The sequence below is a fragment of the Marmota monax genome, unplaced genomic scaffold (genome assembly GCF_021218885.2).
Source record: "Marmota monax isolate L192 unplaced genomic scaffold, Marmota_monax_Labrador192_F-V1.1 WCK01_AAM20220418_F8-fsc00001, whole genome shotgun sequence".
NCBI lineage: Eukaryota > Metazoa > Chordata > Mammalia > Rodentia > Sciuridae > Marmota > Marmota monax.
The window spans coordinates 25,800,897-25,815,564 of record NW_026693777.1 but is presented as its reverse complement, the minus strand read 5'-3'; the positions used below and the strand labels follow the sequence as shown (position 1 = coordinate 25,815,564).

General features: G+C 31.3%; 1 protein-coding gene across 1 annotated transcript in view; it reads left to right on the top strand.

Annotated features, from left to right (window-relative positions):
* The window catches only part of Lrrc9 (leucine rich repeat containing 9), an 87,873-nt gene that overhangs the window by 62,505 nt on the left and 10,700 nt on the right, over positions 1-14,668 (top strand). The window contains exons 24-28 of the mRNA XM_046461645.2: positions 1,473-1,581; positions 2,236-2,375; positions 6,192-6,328; positions 8,153-8,370; positions 12,103-12,171. Coding sequence (XP_046317601.1) covers positions 1,473-1,581; positions 2,236-2,375; positions 6,192-6,328; positions 8,153-8,370; positions 12,103-12,171 — 673 coding nt within the window. The remainder of the gene's footprint in view (positions 1-1,472; positions 1,582-2,235; positions 2,376-6,191; positions 6,329-8,152; positions 8,371-12,102; positions 12,172-14,668) is intronic.

Here is a 14,668-nt window from a genome sequence, read left to right as displayed (position 1 = left end):
AAATTGCTGAGGCTGGCCTCAGACTTCTAATCTGAATCAACGAAAGATGTGAAAGATCTATATAATGAAAACTACAGAAGCCACTGGGATTATAGGCATGCACCATCATGCCCAGCATTCTTATCTCCCTTTCTAAACCATAGTTTCACATTCTTGGTTTTACTATAAAATTCTCAGATTTCTTTATGAGTTCTTAACTTTCTGATGATCTCTGAATTTCATCCTTAGTCCCCCTTCTATTCTATCTTACTTCTCTTTTATAATCCCCTCTCCTTTGCTCTCATCTTTTTCTTATTCTGTACTCTTCCTGAGCAAACAAGATTTAATTTTTGATGATGATTCCCAAATTTACCATATTTAGCCCAAACTTATTCTCACCTGAGCATACAATTGCTCTGTAGATAGTATCTAAAAGGCAGCATCTACCCAAGCCAAAAAAAGAAAGAAAGAAAAATTTTGTTTTCCATTTTTAATTCATCACCATCTTTGTCAATAGATTCATGTTTGAATTTTGTCTCAAAATTCCTTTGTCTTTCCATAGTCACTGCCATTTGCAGTAAACTGTTTTAGAAACTCATTTGGTGATCTTTTTGTTTGACTTACATAAACCTTCCCTGAAAACCCATTTTGTTACCCATATTGCCTTCTAAGATGCAAGTCTTATCATATCATTTCCTTTTTCAACATTGTCAGTGGATTTCATTGTCTACAGAACAGAATTAAAAATTCTGCGTAGTGTAGAATAATTTTTATCTTTTGTAATTCTTACCTTTGCTTCTCATGACACTTTATACTTTAGAAACTCTGAAATATTCTAGCTTCTAAATCTTAATCATAAGATACTATTTTCATGTTTCTCTGCCTTTGTGCCTATTGCACTGTCAGCCCTACTAATTTGCTTAACACCTACGGGTCAAATCCTAAAAGTCTCACCTCAAGCTCTTTCTCTTCCTATAGGTTTTCTTTCCCTAAAACATCATCATACCTAAATATATTAGGTGTCTGTTTTCCAATGCCATAACTACTTTCTCCTTTTCTTTACTGTCCTTATCCACTTCCTGTCATTTCAGAAATAACCTGATTTACATATATATTCTCTGAAGTTTACAACCTCAAAATCTTAAAATTTACCTTATCAATTTCACCATGGTTTTATGAATTTATAAATGAATTACAGATTTTTATTTTATAGGTTTCTTTTGCAATAGTGTTATGTTTATGTGGTAATAGGCATTCTTAAAACAATCAAATTCTATCATTTTCTTACACATGTGCCCAACAAAAATCTGTATTTAGCTGTTTATTTTGATTCCTACATTTTATATTAAGGCAATTATTTTTCATAGTATTTGTCAGATATCTTTTAAAAAATACCCTTAGGAGTTTATATATGGAGGAACTCAAAAAACATAGGAAGTTTTTTTTCTCTTCCCTATTAAAATAATAACTATATTTGCTTTGTTTAAATTCAGAACTGTAGATTTGATTCCAGTTGACCAATTTAGAAATGTGAGTAATGTGAACCTACAGAACAATAATCTTACCTCTTTCAGTGGACTAATCTATCTGCCGAATGTGAAGGTGAGTCACCTACAAATCTTTTCTCTTTTTTGTTTTAGGTTTTCAATGCAAATTGTAATCGTCTTTATTTTTAATTAAAATATATTTCCATTTACTAAAGCAGAGAAATTATTCCAAAGGTTTTTGTTTTGTTTTTATTTATTTATTTTTTACTAGTCAAGAAAAAGTATTACCTCCCAAAGTTATTTTGATTTGACCTCCATTCATTGATTGTCTTGCATGCAGTAAATCTTACTCTGCAGGAGGAGAGGGGATAAAAGGCTGCCTCCATAGTGAGAAGGTATGACATGAAGTTGAGAATGCTAAGGTTCTTCAAGCAGCCTCATTGTCTCCTTTCCTGTTACCTCAACTCAGCCACCAAATAAGGCCTAGCCTAAGGAGTTATTCCATCGACATCACACCTTAAGAAATCAGAAGTGCAGACTGAGAAAGCTGTGTAGCTTTCTCAAGTCTTTCTTATTTTATGTGTGGTGTTATAATTTTCCAACATGTAGGATAATTAAAAACACATCTAAAACTAAATCTAAATAATTTGGGTTATAAAAACTTATCTTTAACACTAATATTTTATTAAATTATGTTCATATTACAAGTTTTTCCTTATAATTTTAATAGTTTGTAGGATATTTGATTAATAAGATATTCTTCCCATAGGTCTTATGCCTCAATTATAATCATATTGAATCAATCATGCCTAGACTAAAGCCTCAGACTCACTTAACTAATAGACAACTACTTTACCAGAAAGTACCTTCAAGTGGTTATGGACAACAAGGAACTTCAAAAATAAATAGGTACAATTCTTTTTTAAATTACAAATAATTTTTATTGGGAATTTTAAAGTAATATGTTTCAGTACATACATTTAACTTATTTTATTAATTATTTTATTCAAAAGCTATATGTCAAAAGTGAACTTCTCAAATAAAAAGAAAATACTTAAACTATTCTTTGCAGCCAGGCATGGTGGCACATACCTCTAATTGCAGCAACTCTGGAGGGAAGGCTAAGGCAGGAGGATCACTCAGCAACTTAGTGAGACCCTGTCTCAAAATAAAAAATAAAAAGGGTTGATGATATAGCTCAGTGGTAGAGCAACCCTGGGTTCAATCCCAGGTACCAATAAACAAATGAGAAACTATTCCTTTGGACATTTTATCCCTGCTTCCTCCATTTCATACTTAGATTGTAAATAAAGAAAAAAAATTTAAAAAAAAAACTCAAGGTCACTGTAGATTCAGTGACTTTGAGTTTTTTTTTTAATTGAGATACAATTCACATACTAAATATAATTAACCCTTTGTGTACAGTACAAGGATTGTTTGTTTACCATCTCCACTATCTAATTCCAGAACATTTTTATCATGCCAAAAAGGAATCCTTTATTCAAGTAGTATGGGCCTAGGTTTCTCTTAAATATATTTGCTTTCTTTTTATTTCTAAATTATTTATCTGTACATTTAATGCCCCAATATCAATGGCAAAGATAAAAAGATACTTCATGAAAATGAGGACACATCTTATTTATATTTATATAAATATATATAAATATATATATACACACACCTATATGTATACATAAACACACCTTGTATATATATGTGTGTATGAACTTCATAAATAGATACTTCAACTTTATGTATATAATTTAATATATATTTTCATATATATGAATAGGAAAATTATATATATATGTATATATAGAGAGAATATATAATACATGTATCAGTCAGAATACTTTCATTTACAGTATTCCCAATTAAGAACATTCCTTGTGCTTATCACTTTTATTGAAGTACAATTTGAATGTAATAAAATATTCATTAAGTGTACATTTAATGAATTTTAACTAATATATTCAGTCATATAATCACTATCTCAATCAAGACACAAAATGTTCCCACCCCAGGAAAATTCCCTTTTATCTCTCTGCAATCTCCTCCTCCCACATCCTCACCCATGTCAACAATCACTGATCTATTTTCCACTACTATTATTTTGCCTTTTTTTAGAATTTCATAAGATTGGAAGTACATAGTAATTACTCTTTTGTGTCTTGACTTCTTTCACTTAACACAGTGCTTCTGGGATTCATCTGAATTGTTGCAAGTGTCAGTAGTCCATTTTATTTTATTGATGAGTAGTATTACATTATATGAATTGAATCACAAAATTATACAACAAATTGTTTATTTACCATTGATGGGCATTTTGGGATATTTCCAGTTTGAGGCTATTATGATTAAAGTTACCATGAACATTTATACACATCCTTTATATTGGAACTATTCATATTTAATTATTCTAACATTTTTATTGAAGTGCATGTATATGCCATGTTAATTCATTTTAAATGTATAATTCAATGATTTTTACTAAATTTATAATTATGCAATCATTTCTGAAATAGAGTTTTAGAATATTTCCTTTACACTGAAAAGGTCTCTGGGGTCCATTTTTAGTCAATTCCCTTTCATACTTCTCACTTCAGCAATCTCTAATCTATTTTCTATGGAGTTGTGTTTTCTAGTCATTGCATATAAGTGGAACCATATAGGGCTGGGGCTGTAGCTCAGTGGTAGAGCACTTGCCTTGCATGTGTAAGACCCTGGGTTCGATCCCCAGCACCACATAAAAATAAACAAATAAAGATATTGTGTCCATCTACAACTAAATAAAAAATAAAGTGGAACCATATAATAAGTGGTCTTGTGCATCTCATTTCTTACACTCAGAATAATGATTTTGAGGTTCATCCATTCTGTGGCATGTATTATGAGTTCAGATGTTCTGTTGTATGTATATGCTACCTTATGTTTATCCAGTCACCAGTTAATAGACATTTGAATTGTTTCCACTTTTGGCCTTATGAAAAATAAGCATTTGTGAACAAATGTTTATGTGCACTTATATTTTCATTATGTTCCCCTTGGTTAGACACTTTGGATAGATAATTAAAAACAGAGGTGTTATGTTATATAGTAATTTAGTGTTTAACTGCTTAAGAAAATGCCACTTTTCCAAAATAGTTGTACCATTTTACATTATATTATGTATTTTAATTTTTCCATATCCTTGTTAACACTTGTTATTGACTGTCTTTTTCATTACATCCATTCTATTGGATTTCAATTGCATTTCATTGAGGTTTTAATTCATAATGCCCTAATGAGTAATATAGTTGGGCAGATTTTTCACATATTTATTTAAACCTGACATATATTTTCTTTGGTGAAATGTGTGTTCAAATCCTTTGCTAATTTTTTGATTATGTGGCTTTTTTATTATTTAGTTCTTGGAATATTCTGGATACTAAGCCCTTTTTCAAATAAATTATTTACAAATATTTTTCTCAATATGTAGTTTGTCTTTTTATTAAGTGATGTCTTTTGAAGAAACTTTAATTTTGATAAAATGATTAATTTTTTCTGTTATAGATTGTGATTTTGATGATTTCTAATAATTCTTTGCCTAACCTTAAGTCACAGATTTTTTCACATTTTCCTCAAAAAGCTTTATGTTTTTGTTTTTCATTTAGACCTATGATCTATCTTGAGTTACTGTTTGTGCATATTGTGAGATTAGGTATGAGGACTAAAATCCATCATTTTGTATATAGAGATCCGATTGTCCCAACACCATTTGTTTAGAACACATCTTTCCCTTCTTGAATTGCCTAGTCACCTTTGCTGAAAGTCAGTTGATCATAAATGTGAAAGTGGATTTCTGGACTCAATTCCATTCTATTGGTCTTTGTGTCTATCTCTGTGCCAGTACCAGATTGGTTTGGAATGCTGTTTTACAATAAGTTTTGAAATCAGGGATTTAAGCCTTCTAACTTTTTTCTTTTTCAAGTTGGGTTTGGAATATTATGGGTTTTTTGCATTTCCTTATAAATTTTAGGATTATTTTCCATGGGAATGGAGAGCTGTTGTGCTTTTAATAGAGATTGTATTGAATCTATTAATCAATTTGAAATAATTATTATCTTCTAATGCACAAACATGAAATATTTCTTCATTTATTTAGATCTTCTTTAATTTCTCTCAGCAATGTTTTATAGTTTTCTGTGTAAAAATTTTACACTTCTTCCATTAAATCTATTCTGAAGTATTTTATTATTTTTATACTATTGTGAATAGAATTGCTTTCTTTATTTCATTTGCAGATTATTTATTGCTAATATTGGAAATGCAATTGATTTTTATATATTATTTTATCTTGTGATTTTGCTGAACCCATTTATTAGTTCAAATAGTCTTTTGATGTATTTCTTTGTATTTTCTAAATACAGAGTCATGTCATCTGAGAATAAAGACAATTTTACTTATTTCTTTGCAATTGGCTACATTTTTTTCCTTTTCTGATTGCATTAGCTATCACTTTTCATTGTGACTTTCTGTACATCTTTATTCTTTACCACATAAAACTAAAAATAAAAATTAATATTACATAAAATATAAGATAATACATATTATAGCTCAACTCTGATATATTAATCTATTCATTTTTCTCTTATAATTTGAATTTATACTAAATACATATCAGACTATCTTTTTATGATAGCTGATTTGAAATTAGGTTTATGTTCTGAAACTTATGTGTTTCAGAGATACAATGAGCAGTGAAAATTTACCTCCAATAATGCACAGTTTAGAGGTTCTTCATTTGGGCTACAATGGAATTTGTAACTTAATCCAGCTACAACTTAACAGACTAAGAAATTTAAAATTCCTCTTTCTACAGGGTAAGTAGAAACACTTAATATCAAAATGTTTTAAATCAACTTGATCTCATCTTGTTTTGATAAGTAAATTCCAGTATCAACATTTATTTAAATATTTATTAGCAAAAATATTTTAATAATCACACATGGATTTTTCTTTGGTTATCTGCAGATTTTCAAAACCATTTTTTGAAGGAAAATAGAATATTCTGGGGCTACAATACAGTATTACATCATAATTTACTTTTATATAATATTCTATTTAAAAAACAATATAAAGTAACCATTAACACAAATATTTCCTAAGTCAAAATTGTTTCATAAGTACTATGAAAGTACTGTATTATTGTAATTATACATAACAGAGATCCTCAATCTGAGGTAATTTAAGATCTACTTGAGGAGATGTACTCAGACAAAGATGAATTAAGTTTTAACTATGTGTTACTAAGTAAGTGCAATAGAAGTTCAGAGAAAGAGAAACTGAAAGATTAACTCCTCTACAATTTTGATTATAAATGATCATTTTTGAGAGCTTTGCAAGGGAGGAAGAAAAGAGTCACAGGACACAATTGCAATGTCTGTGGGCCAACACTTAAAAAGGGACCAGCCTGATATGAGTTATTTGTTTTATTTAGTTTTTTAAGTAAGTCTCATCACTTTATAGTATTTTTTTTAATTTTGTGGAATAGTGAAGAATTGAAGTTAAAAATACTGAGCAGGACCAAACTAAGGAAAGCCAGACAGAGAAATTTAGACAGAATATAGTCAACAATAGATAGGAATTGTAAATTTTTTAGAAAAGTGGCATTAAAAAACCCATGGAGTTTGGAACATTATCTAACAATAATTATTTAACATCACACAAAATTCATTATGAGACATGGAAAGAAATTTGGATAGTTACTTTTTTTCAGGAAGACAGGTTTTTCAGACTATATTCTAAAAACTTAATGTATTTTTTTTTTTTTTTTTTTTTGCCTATCAAAGGTATTTTTGATTTGGGATCAAGAATATGGAGACTTAACCTTAAAGAGGAAAAAAAAAGGAAAAAAATCAAGAAATTGACCATAATAATGACAGACCTTTTAAAAGATACATTGACATAGCAAAAAGTGGAAAACCTAACCATAGAAGGTCTATTTTAATCTAATAATGTAAAGGGGGAATTGTGCAGTTGCCATGGTTAGCATGGCAAATCCAAGTGGGGCAGTTCTATATAAGGAGTGAGACAACATACTCTGACAATGATAGCTGCCACTTATGGAGTCACTGGGCAAGATGTTTGTCTACATATCTCATTTAATATTCAACTTAAAAAGACGAAATATTAGGTCAAAATGACTAATTAGATATATAAGGAGATCAAAAGAATCCAAGATATTTTCATAATTTCATTGCAAAATTGCACAATTGCATTTCATAATGGCAAAAGGACATACTAAAGCTATCTAATGTCATTTTGAGGAAGTTGCTATCTGGGGTTAGAGAAAAATCAGTTTGTAAACCTGTTGAGACATAAAAATGAAAATTACCTTTTTAAGTCATTTGATAAAAACATTTAAATGAGTCAGGCATGGCGGTGCGCAACTATAACCAGCAGCTTGGGAGGCTGAGCAGGAGGATCTCGAGTTCAACGCCATCCTCAGTAAAAGCGAGGCACTAAACAATTCAGTGAGACCCTATCTCTAAATAAAATACAAAATAGGGCTGGGGATGTGACTCAGTGGCCACATGCCCCCGAGTTCAATACCTGTTTCCCCCCCTCAAAAAATATAGAGAAGAAGGTAGATAACTTTTAAAATTTGGGCTCACTTCATATATCATGACTTGTCTTTTTTTTAGGGAATGAAATCAGTCAAGTTGAAGGGCTAGACAACTTAGCAGTCCTTCAGGAATTGGTGGTAGACCATAACCGCATCAGAGCATTTAATGACAGTGCTTTTGCCAAACCAAGTTCTCTCTTGGCACTTCATCTGGAGGAAAATAGACTACGAGAGCTGAGCAAATTGCAACCTTTGGTAAAACTAGAGAAACTCTTCCTAGGATATAATAAAATCCAGGTAACATTTTTGTTGTTGTTGTATTGAGATTTATAAGCTTTAATTCCTCTAAACACTAAACATAAAGCTTCCAAACATACCAATGAAATTTTTGCTAGTATGTAAATGTTATTTATCATTTATATACATGTATATTTTGAGGCATATACTTTGTGATGTAGACATGTCCACCCTACATCTAGACTTATAAACTGGGCAAACCCATATGCATCCACCCATTGATAACTGTTGGCTCTAAATGTTCTCAGGCTTGTCTCATCAGTCCTCTCCTAGACTTATCATTTGTTCCTTGACTACTATTGATTCAGCTGGGTTTTGTGTCTCAATTTCAGACTTCCTCTTGCTCATAAAATTTGGCATACTTGTTCTACATGTATTTTGATTCAACTCCTTATAATGACTTTGATATTCCAACTCTTCCCACTCAAGTCTTCCTTACACAGATTCCCTTTAGTTTTACCTATTTAGGCCACTTCTACTTTTAGGCCACAGAGTCTGCTTAGACTCTCTCCTGAGATACTATACTAATAGAGAGCTGAATACATTATCTTATGCAGTCCTTATATTTTTCTTAGCATTTCGGTAATGTTCTGTTAGCTTCTTTTCACTCTTCTATTTCTGTCCATACTTCTAAGACGGCCTCAACAACAAACTGAACTCTGGAGTACTTCTCTAGGTCTGGGGAAAAAAATTATATCGTTTACATCTTTATCAGTATATAGCATATACATGGTACAGAGTAGATGCTTGATAAATATTTATGGTCTTCTTTGATATAGTTCATGAAGCCTTTTCTGAGTGATATAAAAGCTCTCTCCCAAGATTAGAAGGAAATCATGAGCAGTGACCCTTTCTACATAGCAAGTAGAGAATGTACATACAGAGAAAAACAATACACAACTAATTTACCCAGATTCAAACATTCATCTGTGAAAAGCCTACCAAACTGGTGATGATTCTTCCAAAGATTTACTTAGAAGAAATCTAAATTTGGAAAATTGCTATTTTATTGGAAATATTTCCAGTGATAACAACTGGGTTAAGCATAGGACTGAAAAATTGGACTTATAGCCAGGAGTGTAACTCAGTGGAAGAATATGTATTTAGCATGTGCAAGACCTTTGGTTTGGTCCCCAGCATGAAAGAGAGACGGACAGACAGAGACAAAGAAGAGAGAGGGGAGAAAGAAAAAGATCTTATATGGCATCAGGCTTTACTAATAATTTCAAGAATACTATAGGAACATTCCAATGCTTTGCAGATCCTTTATTCCCACATCATACACATTAACTACACTAAAAGATGAGGTCTGAAAGTCAGATTCTGTGAAGTAATCTCATATAGCAAGGGAGTGTTTAATTTATGAAACATTTCCATTTTATAACTTGAGCTTATGTGACATTATATAGGGAGCTACCTTATAATTCTAAGGACTCCAGATATATTTACTGTAAACAGTCCTTAGCCAGGCAGATCAGCTAAGAGAATACTATAAAGACCTTCTTCCCAACAAATATCATTGTTCTGTTTGACAGGATGTCCAGTTATCAGCATTCTTACAAGATTATACCCGGTAATTGGGTTTTCCCCAGGAGTGTCCCCCTACCTCACCAGCCCCCTGGTTCCTCTTAGGGGGCTGAATAGACAGGTCAGCTAGTATGGCAACTTTCTCCTTGGCAACTTAAACAGAGTAATGCTTAGTCAGGCTTACTATCAAATCTAATAAAGTTAAATGATAAACTATATTTTAAATCATGGGGAATGACACATTTATCATTGAATGAAAGGATGAGTTTTATTGATTATTTAATTATATCAGCCCTTATTTTCATCCTTGAAATGGTATTTTCATTGGTTTAGATTGATCATTTTGCCATTAAACTTATTCTAACCATTAATATTATAGTACCTTAATGTGACCATACATTTAGCTAGGAGGAAAAAAAAACAAACCCAGAGGAATACAAGGGCAAGTTGGAGATTCTTTTGAAGTTTTAAAACCATGTTCTTCAAAAATTTTTAACTTTCATTTCAAATTTTTTGAGGGGAGAATTTTGTCTCTAGATTTCTACTGACTTGGACAAGCTGATACCAACATTAATTTCCACTAAACTGTTAGAGTACAACCTTTGGATTGGTGATGATTCATAGAATAAGAGGGGAAAAGCTCATAAAAATTAGCAGAACAATAATACTTCATGTGAAAGTATATGCAGTCCCTAATTTGATCTAATAGATTCTGGTGTGAAGGTTTTGACTTAGCCTTAGAATAAATTAGCCCTAGAATAAATTATTCAATGTCCACTAATGTAAATTTGGAAAATTGTGGCCTATAGTCTTGCTTATAAGAATCACAGAAACACAAATGAAGATGAGTTCAACTCTATAGTCCCATTTGATTCCTGCATCTGAATGATTGCTCTATCATGCATCCAACTACTTTGTCTACTTTTAAACATCTGGATAATAACCTGAAGCCATAAGTAACACCAGAAAAACAATCTTTGGTATTTCTTGACCTAAATGAAAGCCCCAATCCATACTCAAAAGCTAATAACCACTGATGTGCTGGTGATTAATGTATAACTTTTAGAAGAAAAAGCCCTAATTAGTAGCATTTGCCAATTTCCCCATGGTATAATTTCCTCTACCATGGTCAATTGCAAGCTAAAACACCATCCTGTAAAATTTCTGAAAATATACCAATCAACTTTTGTGAGCCAGTAAAAGTTAACTCCAGCACAGTACTGTAAAAAATGGCCTGTATAAAAAATGGAAAGCTCTCTTTCTGTAATTATGGACATATTAGTTTGCTTGTTATCTCTTTAAAATTTTATGCCACAATTATCCTCTAAAAATTTAACATACTGTTCTTGCATTAATATATTTCATGAGAAATGAATATTTCAATTAGGGATAGTTCACTAATAAGTACTGCTGTACTTTGAAAAAATAATGTACAGACTTCTCATGTGTTTCTGACTTCTAATCAGACTTGGATGCCATAGATAGGAACTGCCTGTGGATAAAAAGGCACAATATCTATAGATCACTAGATGTTGAGTGTTTTCAAAGCCCCCCTTTATGATGTCTCCAAAATCAAAATAATTTTTAAAAGATCAGTCATTTTAAAAATCAAATTCCACTTCCAAGTGAACTAAAATAGGTCTAAATATAGATGAATTGGCTGTATGTATCCACTTGTAATTCCAAATATAAATTTAGGTATATCAATAACTTCATTGTATTAATGTGAACTAGTAAAAATCTTAGGTGAAGTTTGATGGTTAAATTTTGGAAATAGCAACAAATGTAGTCCACTTGATTGTTCCTTTGTTGTTAAGATTATATTTAAATGTGTATCTTTGATATTGTTTTTTTTTTTTTACTATATTCACCTTTTTCCACACTTCTGGATTAATACTCTGGAGGAATTAGCTAAATATAATCTAAACCATAGAATAAATTATAACTCTTCTGAAAAACTATTTGGTCTTTTCTTGTAAGCACTGCTTACATTTTCCATGTTAAACTAATACTATCTCTTTCAATCATATATTTTGAATCTACAGTACATGGATCTGCCTTTATTCAACATGCAAAAAATTGTCACTCAGGCTCACTTCATAGGGTTTAATTATGAGCTGTCTGCAATCCAGAATTTACATAAAGTAAGTCCATATTTTAAAATTTGGGGTCTAATCAAATAATTTGGTTGATTCTTTTTAACAGGATATCACAGAACTAGAAAAACTTGATGTCATCTCTACTCTCAGGGAGCTTACAGTTTATGGCAATCCAGTGAGTATGTTACCTTTCTAATTTATTAATTATGTATATAATTTATTTTTTGAGAAAGACTTTATAATATTAATTTTATCTGCATAGCCAGTTAATTTATTGATTAATGTAAAAAAAACTATTGGTCTAGCACAATTTATTGAATAGTGTCTTCTACCTGATTACAGGGAAAACTGCTACTATCTTATATAAGAAGGTCTATTTCAGGGTTCTACATTGTATTCATTTGCCTGTTTGGTGTTGTGCTAGTATTTTTATGTTGTCTTAATTACTAACATTTTATATTGTCTTAATGTCTGTTAGAGTAAGAGATTCCAAATATTCTTCTATTCTATCTCCTTCTCTTTCTCCTTATGTGTTTCTCTTTCTTTACTGCCTTAGTGATTCTTGGCCCATTAAAATTTCCTATGATTTTTGGACAAACTTCTCAAATTATATGAAAATTTTGTTAGTATTTTAATTGGAATTGAATTCATTTCTAAATTAATTTTGAGGGAAATTTGCCACCTTTCTTGTTGGAGTCTTCAAGAGGATCCAATAAGTACTACCTTTGTTTACCTAATATCTGAACAAACTGGAAAAAATGACAGTGAAGAAATGAAAATATCTTCTTAGCTTAGTGGTCTGGATCTGATATAAAATAACTGATGGCAAGATTCTGTGAGACTGAAGAAAGGCAAACAGATCTTGTATTACATGGAGTGCAATTTATTTGGGACTTTCTGGCAAGTATGGTGAAGGACGCAGCAAGACCACTGGATCTCTGTGATTTGGGTCAGAGGGGAAGGGTTTACATAATAGTACAAAAGTGACTTTCATCTGAGCCAGAATGTCCTGATCTATCTCAAGCTAATATCAAAAATATAAGGCACATTCCTGGCACTGTAAAGCCCCATATAACCCTCTAAAGTTTATTGTTCATTTAGAGTATGCTGGGAAATTATTTGGGGAAAACATAACAGGGTTACATAGGGATACTCATAGAAGTCTCAAGATGGTTGCATTCAGTAAAGCAGGATCCCTTCAGTGAGAAAGCCAAATAGGCATGCTATCTAATCCCAGAAATAGGCAATCCTGATCACCCAGAAGCAGAAAATACTAGACTGAGACTTCTCTACGTGGGAGGACACATTCTCCCAGCAATAAACTCTTTCCCAAGAAGAAAGGAGGATCCAAGAATGCTCAGTTCACTCTTCCCAGATCTACCAGTTAAGTCACTCTGCTTTTACTAGTGGAGAGGGAGTGAAGAGGTTGAAAAAGCTACATCAAGGAGCTATAGTACTTCTACCAAGAAGAAAACATTCAAGGGACTAGGGTTGTGGCCCAGCGGTAGAGCGCTCGCCTAGCATGTTCAAGGCCCTAGATTCAATCCTCAGCACCACATATAAATAAATAAAATAAAGGTATTGAGTCCAACTACAACTAAAAAAATAAATATTTAAAAAACAAAAAAGAAAAACCGTCAATAAGCAGTCTCCACTAACACAGCATTCAGCTTTCTCACTCATAAAACACATGTATCTTCCTTTTGTTTGTTTGTTTTTTGTCTTTCAATTAAGATTCATAATTATCTCCTTAAAGATTTTAATCATTTTTGGCTAGATTTATTCTGTTGTTTTAATTTCTATTTTAAATGGTACCTTTTTGTATTTTTCTATTTTTGGGGTTGTAGAAGTAAAGAAATTCTGGGTTTTGTATATTTCTCTTTGTCTAGGAAACTTGGTGAACCATTTTTCTAGTTCTAATGGTTTTTAAAAATTCTTTGTAAAAATTTACCTAAATTTTTACGTATTGTTATCATAGAACTCATGAATTTTTAAAGTCTCCCCTGTGTATTTTTGTCACCCTTTTTATATTTAAAATTGTCAATTTTTGGTTTTTGTTATTATTGATAAATCTTGGTAATGGTTTGTCTATTGAGTTATTTACTTCAAAGAATGAGATTTTGGTTTTTAAGGCTATTATTTCTTTGCTGTTTCACTAATTTCTACCCTTTTTTTCTTTTAGTTTTTTAAAATTGTCTTTTCAAAAAAATTCTTAAATAGGATACCTAGCTCAATAATTTTCAATACTTCTTCTGAATCAATAAATTTTAGGTTACAAAGTACAGCAACATTCTAAAAGTTTTGATTTGTAGTTTTTTAATATTTATTTTTTAGTTGTAGTTGGACACAATATCTTTATTTTACTTATTTATTTTTATGTGGTGCTGAGGATTGAACCCAGGGCTTCGCACATGCTAGGCGAGCACTCTACTGCTGAGCCACAATTCCAGCCCTAGTTTTTTTAACTATTTTTTATTCTTAAAATCATCTGTTTTCCAAAAGATTGCTTATTTAATTTGTTGTGCATGTCTTTGTATTCATTTCAAATAAATAATGTGGTTTCAGTTATCTCTTTGTCATTTATTTCTGATGTTCTTTTACTTCAATCAAAGGAAATATTCTATATTTTGGTACGTATGATACTTGGTTTTGTGGCCTTGAATGTGGTCAGT